Below are 14,802 nucleotides of genomic sequence, written 5' to 3'. Positions count from 1 at the left end.
TCAAGCAATGTAACCCAAACCTCAAACCCTTACCGCCTCCTGCAGGCGGGAGATGTAAGTGCACACACGTCTTTAAAAACATAAAATGAAAATTCTCTCATTTACTCACCCTCATGCCATCCCAGATGTGTATAACCTTCTGTCTTCATCTAATGTAAGTGTTCATGCTTTTTATACATGTTTAAAAATGACTATTAATTTATTTAAGAGTAAGGAAACAAAAAAATGCGTGTACCTTTAAGTATAGCGTGTCACAAAGTACACTGCTTGAAATTTAATGTCAACTACCCACATTAAACTACACACAAAATAAAGTTGCCACTTCACTCGTAATGTCGAATTTATTTCACTGGAACAACTGGAATACAGTCCAACAATCAACATATTTCTTAAATAGTGAAATATTTCTTACAGATTCTTATGTTTTGAAGATCTTCTGAACACCACACTCAACAAATATTCATAAAGTTCATGATTTTCTCTGTAAAAATAATAAAACTACAGAACACTTCAAAATCTAACATAACCAGCCAACATTAAACAACATTAGCCAATGTTAATTTAATATTTAGTAATTTAAGAAAAGGCAACAGAGTAAAAACAGACACAACATGACTGCTGTTAGACATTGTATTGAACATCGGAGGAATAAACACTGAAAATCAAAATCAAACATTTTTAAGGCTGTGGGTCTTGTGTTTTAGTACACAAGTACTTTTATCTTTTTCTTTTTTGGAGGTTATGAAGCAAAGCACATGTTGCACCACCGTTTCCATGGTGACACTGATGAAAAATGAGGCTGTTCTATTGGCATGGCAACCATGAACAGTGTTCAATTCTTCCTGCGTCAAAGGCAGTTCGAGTATTTGTATGTGTAGAGTCTGTTATCGGCTCCTCCACTCAAAATCAACTAGAAATAGAAAACAAGATAAGGAGTATTAGAAAAAGAGAGGTTATGACACATCTACAGACCACAGGAACAGAGAAAAACACAAGTTGCGGAAGTAAAAATCCCATTCATATTCTCCGTAGAGTAACTGATTTTTAACAATAACGTATAATCCTTTAAAGATAGACCTACTGTGAGCTCTGGGGTTGTTAAGTGAGTGTATATGCTTCTGTTGAAGCCATCACTCTGTGTTATTTTAACTTTTTATTTAAAAATTGTGTCTAGTAGTGTAATTCCTGGTGAAGAACTACACTACCCAGAATTCTGAAGAGAGATCCACCAATCAGCAATCAAAACACACCAAAAGAACTCAGAAGTGACCACCAATTCCCATGAAGCATTGTGGCTGATCGATTTGGTCTCTCTACACACTCAAACTACTTACTGTATGTATTTGTATATATCTGAATGGAAATTTTTCCAGTGTTATTAATTCAATAATAGTATGTCACTAGCAATGCTTCATGGGATTGTAGTTCACTCTCTCATAAAAGACATTAAGAGATGTTCATTCATTCAACAGTATACTGGTTTGGTAAGGGTGAGTAAATAATTACAGAATGTTTATTTTGGGGTGAACTAAAGTGTAATACACAGACAATTATTGGAAGTTTTGATGTTGTACCCCATTCGCTGTCCAGTCAGCACATAGTACTTTGTCTTCATGGGCAGCAAGATCATACAGCGGAGCCTTACAGCTATAAACAAGAGAGAAGAAACCAAGATGATTAGGGACAGATGGGGAACAAAATGCAGCCTACTGATAATAGAATATGTTAAGAATGTAGTGTACATGGGAGTCACACACCTCCTGATGTCCCACAGTTTAACCATGTTGTCTAGAGATCCTGACACTAATTGATGCTCATTAGAGGGAGACCACCTGACTGCCGTCACCCAACCATTATGGGACGTCAGAGAGAGGAGAACTAAAGAGCCATCTGAAAGAGAGAGATAGAGAGAGTGTAGTAGAGATGACAAAAGTAGTTTAAGAGGAAGCAGCTCAAGTCTGTGTCGGTATACGAAATCTCTGATTTTTACCTTTAGATCTTGGATCCCACAGTCGCACATGTCTGTCAGTGCTTCCCGAGGCCAGGCGACGACACAGTGGAGAGTATGAGATACAATTGAAAACCTTGCTGCCCGTCTGCAATGCAAGAACATCACCATGTAAATACATCAGCTCTTATACTATCCAGTCACACAAACATTTTTAACCAATAGACTCTTCAATCATTAGACTCACTAGAGTACTCTTCTGCCCACCGGTCTCTGCATCCCATAGGCGGATGGTGTGGTCCCATGATGCACTACACAGCTCCTCTGCAGCCATCCAGAGCACGGACGACACGGCCTCATTATGACCAGACAGAGTCATGAGCGGAGTCTACAGCACAACAACAAGAGTTTGTTAAATTGTCAATCATTAATCGACAAAAATCCATGCATCAAGAGGACGTGTAGATAGATTCGGACCCGTGTGAGCCCCATCTGGTCCGTTTTCTGTTTTTTGCGTGGCCTGTTGGGTTCCACGATCTCATCTTCTTCATCTGTCGGCACTAAACAGAATAAATAAATAAATGGTTATCACAATTTTAAAAGCTGCTAAATTAATTGACATCAATTTCCTTTTTTGAAGTGGAAGGTTTCCAAATATTTTATATTACACATCACAAGTTTGAACCCTATCTAAAGACATTCTAAAGAAAGCATACCTGCTGACCAAATCTTCAGCATTTTATCCCATGAGCCACTGCAGAACTGAAGAGGATACAAAACATGAAACTTATGAGTAGCTGATCAGATTTATTATGTTAATTTCGGTGCAAATGTCTGGCATAAAAGATTAGTATGAACCAGTTCAGTATTCACTTTAGTAAAATATGCAAGCAACCGCTGATACTGCAAACAGCATATCATTTTTTTTAATGTAATTGCACTGGATAACAAAATATCAAACCATGTGGCATTTATTTTTAAATATAGCACAAACACAATTCATGACAATTTCTCTGTTTCTCGGTTTTAAATGCAAAACAATTTAAGATAAATAAAGTATTTGCCACTTTGATGCTTTAAATTATAAAAAAGTTTTAAACGATAAAAAAAATAATTAAGACAATGTGTTTGGCGTCCACACTCATGTGTTTTCATTTGAAAACGCATCTTCTTCTCTACGTTTTGGCTATCCGTCCACTGAGACAGCGTTTTTGACTGCAAAATTTTAGCTTTTCGAAAACGCCCTCCCAAGTGGATACATTTGAAAATGCCGTCTTCGAATTGTAGAGTGGACTGGGCAAACGGAGACATTGGAAATATTTGAAGTATTTGTTGTCATGTGACGCAGACATGTGATCCATTCAACCCAAAACAATCAAGATGGCGGCCCATGTAGTAGCAGCTTTGTTGTGCCTGATATCCACTTTGACAGCATTGTTAAAGATAAATATTACTTTGTACAACCTTAGCATTGCATTCGTTTAAAGGTGACGGGAAGTTTACTCAGAACTGGTGTACAGTGGCGGAACACCAGGATAATTCAATTTCAGACCGTACATGGAACGGTATGGAATATTCCGCATACGCAGCAAGCGTTTTCATCAGTGTCAGTGTAGACGAGAAACTTCTAGAGCCTTTCGAAAATGAAAACAAAATGTATTTTTGTGATTAAATTAGTTTTTTATTCACACATCAAACAAAGAAAAGCAAAACATATACACATAATCAACATTTAACCCCCACTACTACCCCTCCCCCACCCCTCAACAAACACCCGTGTCACACAGGAGCACGAGCACATACACACACATGAAAAAAATAAAATGATATATAATAACCACACACATTAATAATGACAACTCTCTCTCCAATGCCCTATCCAGAGAGCCCTCAAACAATGCCAAATATCTGCCCCATTTCCCAACAAACAAATCCAAATTCCCCAGTCTTCTAATGACCTTTCTTCGAAAGCGCAAAACTTCTTATCTCCAAGCACCACTCCTGAAATGGGGGGCTCCAGCCGACTTCCATCCCCTTAAAACAACTTGTCTGGCGATCATAACACTGGTTAGGATCCAATTTTTTATGTGTTTATTCCTTATATTGATGACCGCCCCATCGCCTAAAATACAGAGTCTGGGACGCAATGAAATTTGAGTGCCCAATACGTCACATACTCTGATCTTCAACCCAAATTCTTGGATCTTAACACATCACCAAAAACATGGGTTGTATCTCCATCCTCTGATTGGCATCGCCAGCAGGTGGGCGTGTCTTTAAGACCAAGCTTATACAATCTAGAGGGGGTCCAATTGAATTTATGTAAAATCTTGAATTGCATACGGCGAACCCTTGCATCTCTACATGCAGACTTGACGTTTTTTAGAATCCTAGCTCACACGCCCTCCTTCAATACCAAGTTTAAATGTTTCTCCCATAATCTCTTGAGAGAAGTTGAAGCTCCATCCACCAGACTCTGAATTAGCAGGGAGTAATACACTGATGCCTCATGACCTCTTCTTTATGGGACTTCTTTGGCTCTCCGCTGAACATCGACGGCTCCTCTGTGGAGATCGTCAAGGGCACCAAATTCCTTGGTGTTCATCTGGCGGAGAACCTCACCTGGTCCCTCAACATCAGCTCTATTACCAAGAAAGCAGCGTCTCTACTTTCTTCGAAGGCTAAGGAAAGCACATCTCCCACCCCCATCCTCACTACATTCTACAGAGGGACTATTGAGAGCATCCTGAACAGCTGCATCACTGCCTGGTTTGGGACTTGCACCGTTTCAGACTGCACAGCTCTGCTATCTCATAGTATGTTATGTTTACATTTGGCATTTTTAGAAACTGTCATCTTTTGCACTACTGTGAACTGGTCGGCACTGCACTGTCTCTCACTGTGCCTATTGTCCTGTTCATTTTTAGTAATTTATTGTACTGTCCCGTACTTTTTGCACACGTTTGCACGTGCACTTTATGTAGAAATGTTATTTAGTCTGTGTAGTCTCATGTGGTTCTGTGTTTGTCCTATGTTGTTTCATGTAGCACCATGGTCCTGGAGGAACGTTGTCACTGTACTAACTGTATATGGTTGAATGACAATAAAAACCACTTGACCTACAGAGCAGGTGGCGCAGATGTAGATACCTAAAGAACTGAGAATCGCAAAATGTTGAACCAATTTTTAAAAGGATCTCAACACTCCACTCTTATACAGGTCACTGAGTGTATTAACCTCCCTCACAATCAATACCAGCAGAAAGGGACTTGTTAATACATAATTTTGGGTTGGCCATATGCTCGAGGCAACATTTAAATAAATGCCAGAATTAAACACTCTGGACACTTTTGTCCATACCGAGCGCAAACATTAGATAACGGGGTGTACCTTAACTTCTCCAATTAGTTTGATAGAAAGCCTTTGCAAATGCAGAATAACAAAACAAAATCTTGGGTTGGCCTAGTTCAATTTTGTCAATCAGCCTATGCGGCTTACTGAAATGTAGTCTGGGACGTTTACCATTCCAAATGAAGGACTTTGCTATGCTATCAAATTGCTTGAAATAAGAGAGGGGGATATCTAAAAGGAGAGACTGTAGCAGGTAGTTGAATTTTGGAATACAATTCATTTTAATAACATGAACCTTCCCAATAATAGATAAATTATTGGGAAGTGATATGCTGTCAGAGCCAAAGCTTTGGATTTACACCAATTAAATCTGTATCCTGAGAATTTAGAAAAGGAATTAATAATTCTGTGGAGGCAAGGCATATATCTAGTAGGGTGGGAGATGAATAATTAAATATAATCTGCGTAAAGCAAAAGCTTATGCGCCACACCTCCCGCAATCACCCCTGGAAAATCATCCTCCTTTTTTATTTTGGCTGCTAATGGTTCCAGGGAAAGACAGAACAATAATTGGAAAGACTATCCAGAGTAAAATAATCGGAAATTAACTCATTAGTTTGTACCGCTGCTACCTGCTGTCTATAAAGTAGCATAATCCAACCAATAAAAGTATTCCTTAACACGTACATTTCCAAAATCTTAAAAACATAATCCCATTCTACCATATCAAACGCCTTTTCGGCATCAAGTGAGATGACAGTGAACAGATCTTATCATTCGCCACAACCACATGATTTTGATGAGACGTCTAATGTTATCCGAAGACCTACTGCCCCGAATAAACCCCACCTGATCTAGATGTATAAGAGATGTCATAACTTAATCGATTAGCTAAGATTTTTGGCAATATCTAGATCAGGGAAATTGGACAGTGACTCTTACGCTTGCTTGGATCTTTGTCCTTTTTAAGAATCAGACAGATCCGTGCTTGTGTCATGGTTGGCGAAAGCTTTCCATTCTTTAATGATTCTGTATAAAAATCTAGCAAATGTAGAGCCAGTTCTGTAGGATAAGATCTAAATAACTCATTTGCAAAGCCATCTGGCCCCAGAGCCTTGCGTGTAGGCAAGGCCTTAATTACCTCGCCAAGCTCCTCCACGGTTCATCATTAGATGAAGACGTGGAACAATAGAGATCAAGATAGAATTCTTAAAAGGCATTATTTAATATCAATGGCCGAAGTAAATATTTTACCACCAGCAGATTTCACGGAGGGAATGGTAGAAAAATACTTTTAAGCAATTTTATAGCCAGAGTTTCCCTGCCTTGTCCCCTGACTCAAAGAATGACCGTCTTGTCCTGAACAGCTAAAACTCCACCTTAATACAAAATAGTATTATATCTGTATTTCAATTGGGTCAATTCTCTGAGGCCATTAGATAACCTTCAGTGCTTCAGCTTCGTCTCTGCACTTTTAATATTCCCTTCCAATTCCACAAAATGTGGATTTTTTGGTGAATGAGGCATACAGTGCCTCCCAAGCCACGCCCACAGAGGATCAGTTTATCTCCATATAAACATTGTTTGCAGCCTTTAACATTTGTTGGAATTCTGGATTTTGCAAAAGGGATACAATAAAGCGCCAACTACATGATTTATTTTTCTCCATATGTGGCAACACCTCTAATCTCACCAGGGTGTGATCTGAGACAAAAATGTTTCCAATTGAGCAATCAACAACACATGAAATGATGGAATTAGATATAAAAATAAAATCGATTCTAGAATAAATCTTTTGGACTGATGATAAACATGTATAGTCCCTACCAGATTTCAAAAGTCTCCAAATATCTGTAAGACCAAGATATGTACACATCCTGTGAAGCGTCAATGTTGCTTTAGGGGGCTTACACACTTTTGCTTCACTATGATCAAGGAATGAGGCCATCAAATTGCAAGGTCAATGTTTCCGACTGTATTACACGTATAATTATTTTTAATAATTTTGCTAGATAAAGTATATCCCTCTGTGATATAAATTAAAGTAACACGACAATTTATAATACTCCAGCTTCACAGCAAATGCTGGAGTGAACGATAATATACAGTATTCTTAACAGTGACTCTTACTTTAACAATACAATTTGCCTAATAGTGGTCAATATTATTTTATTGTACTTATGCAGTATTTTATCATTTTCACTTTCAGTAAAATTTACGTTAATAAATATCGTGTCCCATTTCTGAGAGATTTGTCATGTGTGCGTGTGCAGGGCTCTGTTGAACTGAAGAGAGCACTGATGATGGATAAATGCTTATGAGAAGTGAAATTTTTATTCTCCCTTTTTTCTTTTATTTACAAAAAAGACAGTTAACAATGATGCAGTAATTTGACACAATAAATGTATATTAAATTGTGTGTTAACATTTTGCAATAAGGTTCAATTCGTCAATATGCATTCATGTATTATGATCAAACAATTAACAATATATATTTTACAGTATTTATTAAACTTGGTTAATATTAGTTAATAAAAATATAATTGTTCATTGTTAGTTCATAGTGCATTAACTAATGTTAACATGTACAATTAAAAAATGTGTAATCTGTTAGTATGTTGAAATTAACATTAACTAAGATTAATACATTCTGTAAAAGTATTGTTCATTGTTAATTCATGTTACCTAATGTTGTTAAATAATGTTAACAAATAACCTTATTGTTAAATGTTACCAACTGTGTTATTAATTTTATTTATGAATATTGTGGTGTAATATTACAGATTATATGAATAAAAATCCTCAACTGAGTGTTTTTTCTCAGTAATGCTTAACTCATGTGTAATCTCATGCTTTGATAGGTGGAAAATATAATAATTTCCAAAAACATCAGTACGGTGTAAAGTGTCATCAATGTTTCGTCACCCAGCGGATGGCACCGCTCAGCTGAGTAATGGAGCAGCTGTCCCATAATGCTGTGATGCTGGATTTCTCACTTGTAAATCACTACAATCGCTGGATGTAAATAATTTGTACACAGAGGAAGCCTTACACAACGGTATAGCAGTGCGCGGCCATTCTGCAAGCTTAAAAGCATATGTATTTACACTTTTGAGTTCATTCCTGAGAATATTTGTATACTTTTACGAAATAAAATCACATTTGTAGTGAAAAAATAAATCACTTTATTTTAGAAAGAATAGTAGTTTGCTACAACTCTTGACAATTTTGCGTCATATGATACCGGAAGAATGTTAGCCACGAGATTTTACATGCATATGTAGCTTCACCGTGCTCACCGCACATATCCAACTAATTGCTAATGAAATTCGTTCTCAATGATTACCATTATAGATGGACATGCACAAACCTTTGTCCTGCTGGGGTCGACAGCAACTGTGTCTACACTTCCTGCGTGTCCACGGCAACAGTGTCGGGGCTTCACTTTGTTCCGTTCCGAGTTCCACTCCCACACTAGGATGGTTTGATCCAGAGATGCAGTCAGGAGCACAGAGTTCAGACCATCTAACAACCACAGAACCACAACCATCAACCAGAGGAAGAAATTACACATACAGAAACCTCATGCTTCATTCTGCTGTTGAAGTCGGCATGAAATCATAATTGACCCCTTTATGATTTTGTACATTTCTGATTTTCAGTGCACATTATTACAAGTAAATTAAATGTTTGTCTTCAGAACCTGTCATTAAAATGTTAAAACATGCGCCGCCTCTGAAAAGACTTTCCTTCTTGGCTGATGAAACAAATGCCTCTTATAATTAATCATTGCGTAATTAATCAAGACTATAAAAAGGAACATATCCCCCCATCTGAGCAATTCAAGCTTGATGTACCACCTGTTTTCAGCAGGGGGCAGTAAGCAAAACTCCAGCTGTATAGGCATCGTGCAGCTGTACAGACAACGCTGAGGCTTGCTTGACGCTAGAGGCCGCATAAAAAATTTGAACGCCTTCTTGCGTTCATACATTGCTGGACAGAGTGCTTTTCCGAATGCAGGGACCTTGAGTCATGTTTTTATACATTTCAAACTACGTATAACTTGATGCAGCAACCTAAATACTGGGTGTGTATGACACAAGGCAACCAAAGTGAGATGCTCTAAATGCGCACAAGTACATTGACACATTCTTAGAAAAGCCCTTATAATAAATCTATCTAGGACAGACTGATGAATTAAATTACAAAATGGATTGCTGTGGACTGTAGGCCAATGATAGTCTTATGTTCAATAATATCGAAATATACAATATATTGCATTAAAAATATATTTTTTAATTATCAATGCTTTACTCATCTGCCACATTCATGTAATGCACTTCAATTATCTTAATTATTAGATACGATAGGTACAGTTGAAGTCAGAAGTTTACAAACACTTAGGGTGAACTTATTTACTCATATTTTTAAACACTCCACAGATTTCATATTAGCAAACTATAGTTTTGGCAAATCGTTTAGGACATCTACTTTGTGCATAAGTAATTTTTTTCAACAATTGTTTACAGACAGATTGTTTCACTTTTAATTCACAATTTAAATTTAAATCACAATTCCAGTGGATCACAAAGCTAATTGTGCCTTTAGGCAGCTTGGAGAACTCCAGAAAATTATGTCAAGCCTTTAGGCAATTAGCTTCTTACAGGCTAATTGGAGTCAATTGGAGGTGTACCTGTGGATGTATTTTAAGGCCTACTTTCAAACTCAGTGCCTCTTTGCATGACATCATTGCAAAATCCAAAGAAATCAGCCAATAAGAAAATTGTTGACCTCCACAAGTCTGGTTCATCCTTGGGAGCAATTTCCACACGCATGAAGGCACAACGTTCATCTGTACAAACAAGAGTACGCAAGTATAAACACCATGGGACCATGCGGCCATCATACAGCTCATTCGGTCTCATAGAGATGAACGTAGTTTGGTGCAAAAAGTGCAAATCAATCCCATAACAACAGCAAAGGACCTTGTAAAGGTGCTGGAGGAAACAGGTAGACAAGTATCTATATCCACAGTAAAATGTGTCCTATATCGGCATAACCTGAAAGGCTGCTCAGCAAGGAAGAAGCCACTGCTCCAAAACCACCATAAAAAAGCCAGACTACAGTTCGCAAGTACACATGGGGACAAAGATCTTACTTTTAGAAGAAATGTCCGCTAGTCTGATATAAAACATTTTTAACTGTTTGGCCTTAATGACCATCATTATGTTTGGAGGAAAAGGTGTGAGGCTTGCAAGCCGAAGAACACAATCCCAACCGTGAAGCATGGGGATGCAGCATCATGTTGTGGGGGTGCTTTGCTGCAGCAGGTACTGGTGCACTTCCCAAAATAGATGCCATCATGAGGATGGAAAATTATGTGGATATATTGAAGCAACATCTTTAGATATCAGTCAGGAAGATAAAGCTCGTCGAAAATGGGTTTTCCAAATGGACAATGACCCCAAACATACCTCCAAAGTTGTGGCAAAATGGCTTAAGGACAACAAACATTTGTGGGCAGAACTGAAAAAGCGTGTGCGAGCAAGGATGCCAACAAACTTGACTCCGTTACACCAGTTCTGTCTGAATGGACCAAAATTCCAGCAACTTATTGTGAGAAGCTTGTGGAAGGATACCCAAAATGTTTGACCCCAAGTTAAACAATTTAAAGGCAATGCTACCAAATACTAACAAAGTGTATTTAAACTTCTGACCCACTGGAAATGTGATGAACGAAATATAAGCTGAAATAATAATTCTCTCAAGTATTATTCTGGCATAATAGACGATTAAATGTCAGCAACTGAACAAAACTGAGTTTAAATGTATTTGGCTAAGGTGTATGTAAACTTCTGACTTCAACCGCATATGATATTTATTTATGTACATTTATAAATATTTCAATATAATCATTTAACCATTACATTTTGAATTATTGTTCTTTGGGGGCCCTTCTCTGCAAATATGTATATATGCGATTACAATTTGTAATCGATTGACAGCCATAACAAATACCAATTAGGTGTCTCATCCTTTCATTTTGGCTGATTATCTAACAAATAGATGATCTAATTGAGTTAAGTTTGTTTAAGTCTCTAACCTCTCTTCACCCACGCCACATCCTTTACAACATCAGAGTGTCCAGCCACAGTGATCACTGCTTTTCCCTCCAAAGACCAGATTCGTGCGGTCTTATCATAAGAGCCTGTGAGGATCCTGAACACGAGGCAGAAGAACAAGTTAAACAGATCAGATTCAGCTGCCATGAAACTGCTCAAGCACACAGATTTCTGCCTTCTGTTAAGAATTTTTTTACTACAACTGTAGGAGTGCAGCATGGTTCATTGAGAGAAAGTTAAGAGGAATGAAGAATGAAATAATGTGTGAAAGTAAGAAGACTGAAAGGGTACCCTGGTGTGTCCCGACGGACACATGAAACTCACCATTCAGAATCTGCATCCACAGAGCTGATCCAGTCATCATGCATGATACACTCCTCTGGCTGTGGGGCTGTAAACTTCTCTACATACTCTATTTCCACCACTTCTTCCTGGAAGGACACAAGTGCACAGATGAAGCTTATAAACAGGCGATATAGAAAACAGGTCAAAAGTTTAGAAACACCTCCTTTACCATTTTGTAATTTTTTTTTTATTAGCAACCTGCTACACAGCTGATGAATTGAAGGGTAGGGCTGAAACGATTAGTCGACGTTATCGACAACTAAAATTTTCATTGTCGAATAGTCGTTTGATCTCATTTAACATAAAATGAGATCACATTAAACTCTAATGATGAAGTGAGAGAGCAGCACTCTCTCTTGTAAAAATACAAATATTTTAAAATATCTAAAAATCCTTTAAAAAAAGATGCATTCACCTGAGAAGCAGCATATAATATATTTAGACTTGATTTTATATTTTGTCTTTTCTGCACTCGCAGAAGTATAACCAAGTGAAAAAATACACTTATATACAAAATACACTTATATTTAAGATACATTCTCTTAAAGCAAGTCTAAATAGCTTATATGTTGCTTCTCAAGTAAATGCATCTTGTTTTAAGGATTTTTAGACAATTTTAAATGGGAATCAAGACAAAAACACTTGATAATAGTTTTTTTGCAGTGAATTTCTTTACTGAATTAAACTTAATAAAAAGTATTTTTTTCCACGTTAGTTCAGTGAATGTCTTTTAGAGGTATTTTTAAAAGATGATTTTGTCCTCTTTATTGTTAGTAAGCACGTTTAATACAACCTTTTAAGTCAGGGTAGAAGCTGGATAATCGGTTAAGAGCTAATGATTAATCGCTGCAATCGCAGAATAGCCGAATAATCGTTTCAATAATCGTTAGATTAATCGTTTATCAAAATAATCGTTAGTTGCAGCCCTTTTGTAGCGTATAACTTACTTTCTTCCACAGAACACAAACTAAGATTTTTAGAAGAATATCTCAACTCTGCAGGTCCATACATTGCAAGTGAATGGTGCCCAAAACGTTGAAGCTCCAAAAAGCACATAAAAGCAGCATAAAAATAATCCACATGAATAAACAGTCTTCAAAAAAACTCTTAGCAATTTTGGGTGAGCGCAGAGCAAAATATAACTCCTATTAAACGGTACATCTTAATATTGCAATTTCTTGGTACGATCATGATTTCAAGCTCGATTTCAATTCCTATTGTAATCGAGTCTTATTTTGGTTTGCACCCAACACCAATTGGATCGCCTCAGAAGACATGAATTAAACCACTGGAGCCATATGGATTACTCTTATGCTGCCTTTATGTGCTTTTTGGAGCTTCAAAATTTTGGTCACCATTCACTTCCATTGTAAGGACCAACAGAGCTCAGCTATTCTTCTAAAAATCTTTGTTTGTGTTCTGCAGAAGAAAGAAAGTCATACACATATGGGAAGGCATAAGGGTGAGAAAATAATGAGGATTTTAATTTTTCTGTGAACTATTCCTTTAAGTACATTGCCATACCGTTGAGATGTTCTCTGCCTCCATATGATTTGCCAGTGAGGTGCGCAGAAACTGTCCTCGGACCAGGAAGTCAAACTCAACATGTTTGTGTCCCACTGTAAACACACACATACGTCATCATTAATAACAACACACTACATGGAAAATAATAACTAAGCACTGCTGCTCCAAAAGTCAAAGTCTAATCATTAGATCAATAGAATATAAAAGACTAATTAATAGGAATCTTACATGGTGGCCAAAAAAGTCATTAAAAGAAATGCCTGAAAAACACATCAATAGTCAGCTCACCATTCTTAGCATCGAGCAGTTTGTTGATGACACCGCTGAGATCTGTCACATCAGAAGCAGCAGGGATGGAGAATGGGACATCATCTATCAGATACCTACAGAAAAGAGCATAACTTATGATGCAAACACAGACTACACCTACACATCTTAAAAATGTAAAACACAAACATAATGTAAAAACAGTGGATATAATTCAAGAATTTCTATCATCTGAACACTGGGAGCACGACAGCTCTTACTGAGCAGAAGTCAGCTTCACATCTCTTGGCTACCATAACAAAACCTAACAGCTAGCTGTACTGTTGCTTCATGCATATCGAGTAATACTCACTTTTTGTTTTCGGTGAAGAACCGTGCCTGTAGCTGCGACATGTTATCTTATTTGACAGCAAATATTTGAAATGCACATCTGATTATCAGCTAACTTCACTCTGTATGCGGATACTTTGCCACCATGTGGTTCCCAAGGCGAAGGCGTGCGTGGAGAAGACATGACAGTCGATCGCAGAGCTATCGAGGTTTGACGAATTTGCGCGCCACTGTTAATGTCTGTTTTCAGCTCCATTCACTGATGTACTAAGATCGAGTACGTTAGTTTAGCTCAATCGACAGCATTTATAGCACAACGTTCATTATCACAAAAAGAAAAAATAATAATTCTGAAACGTCCCTCCTTTTCTCTAAAACAAAAATTGAGGTTACAGTGAGGCACTTACAATGTAAGTGAATGGGGCCAAATTTTGGAGGGCAACGTGAAGCTTTTAATTTTATACAAGCAGTTACATTTACTGTTCTGTTAAAACTTGTGTGTTATTATTTGAGTGCAGTTAAGTTGTTTCAATTGTTATTTTTATGTTCGTTTTAGGGTTTATAGTGTTATGTTGTCATGACAACGGAGTTGTAAAATTTGATATATAAGTTTAGTCAGCGATATTATCTCACTAAATTATGGTAGCACACATTTAGTTTTACCTCATGTGGCTATACTTTTGAAACAGTGAGTTTTTTAATGTTTATGAATTGGCCCCATTCACTTCAGTCACGCCTGACTGAAACAAAAAGAGGGACGAGTCAAAATGAATTTTTGTGGCAATCAACATTATGCCACAATTGTCGTCGATTGAACTCAAAATGTTCCTTTAAGCTAAAATGTGTTAAAGAGTGTTAAAATATGTTTAAAAATTGTATATTGAAATCCAAATTGGATTTGCGGGTTTAAGC

The 14,802-nt window shown here is 37.3% G+C and overlaps 1 protein-coding gene across 1 annotated transcript; it reads right to left on the bottom strand.

Moving 5' to 3' along the window:
- Nucleotides 1-323: 323 nt before the first annotated feature.
- LOC127654379 (ribosome biogenesis protein wdr12-like) lies at nucleotides 324-14,057 on the bottom strand. Its single transcript, XM_052141522.1, has 13 exons — nucleotides 13,913-14,057; nucleotides 13,582-13,676; nucleotides 13,291-13,385; nucleotides 11,746-11,852; nucleotides 11,403-11,518; nucleotides 8,670-8,824; nucleotides 2,665-2,710; nucleotides 2,426-2,508; nucleotides 2,196-2,336; nucleotides 1,991-2,096; nucleotides 1,758-1,890; nucleotides 1,575-1,647; nucleotides 324-910 (listed from the first exon to the last, which is right to left on the bottom strand). The coding sequence occupies exons 1-13, from the start codon at nucleotides 13,951-13,953 to the stop codon at nucleotides 848-850; spliced, it is 1,254 nt and encodes a 417-aa protein (XP_051997482.1). The 5' UTR covers nucleotides 13,954-14,057; the 3' UTR covers nucleotides 324-847.
- Nucleotides 14,058-14,802: the final 745 nt, after the last annotated feature.

The sequence above is a fragment of the Xyrauchen texanus genome, chromosome 13, assembly GCF_025860055.1.
Source record: "Xyrauchen texanus isolate HMW12.3.18 chromosome 13, RBS_HiC_50CHRs, whole genome shotgun sequence".
NCBI classification, from domain to species: Eukaryota; Metazoa; Chordata; class Actinopteri; order Cypriniformes; family Catostomidae; genus Xyrauchen; species Xyrauchen texanus.
Note: the sequence above shows the minus strand (reverse complement) of the source record. Positions and strands in the feature narration are given on the sequence as shown.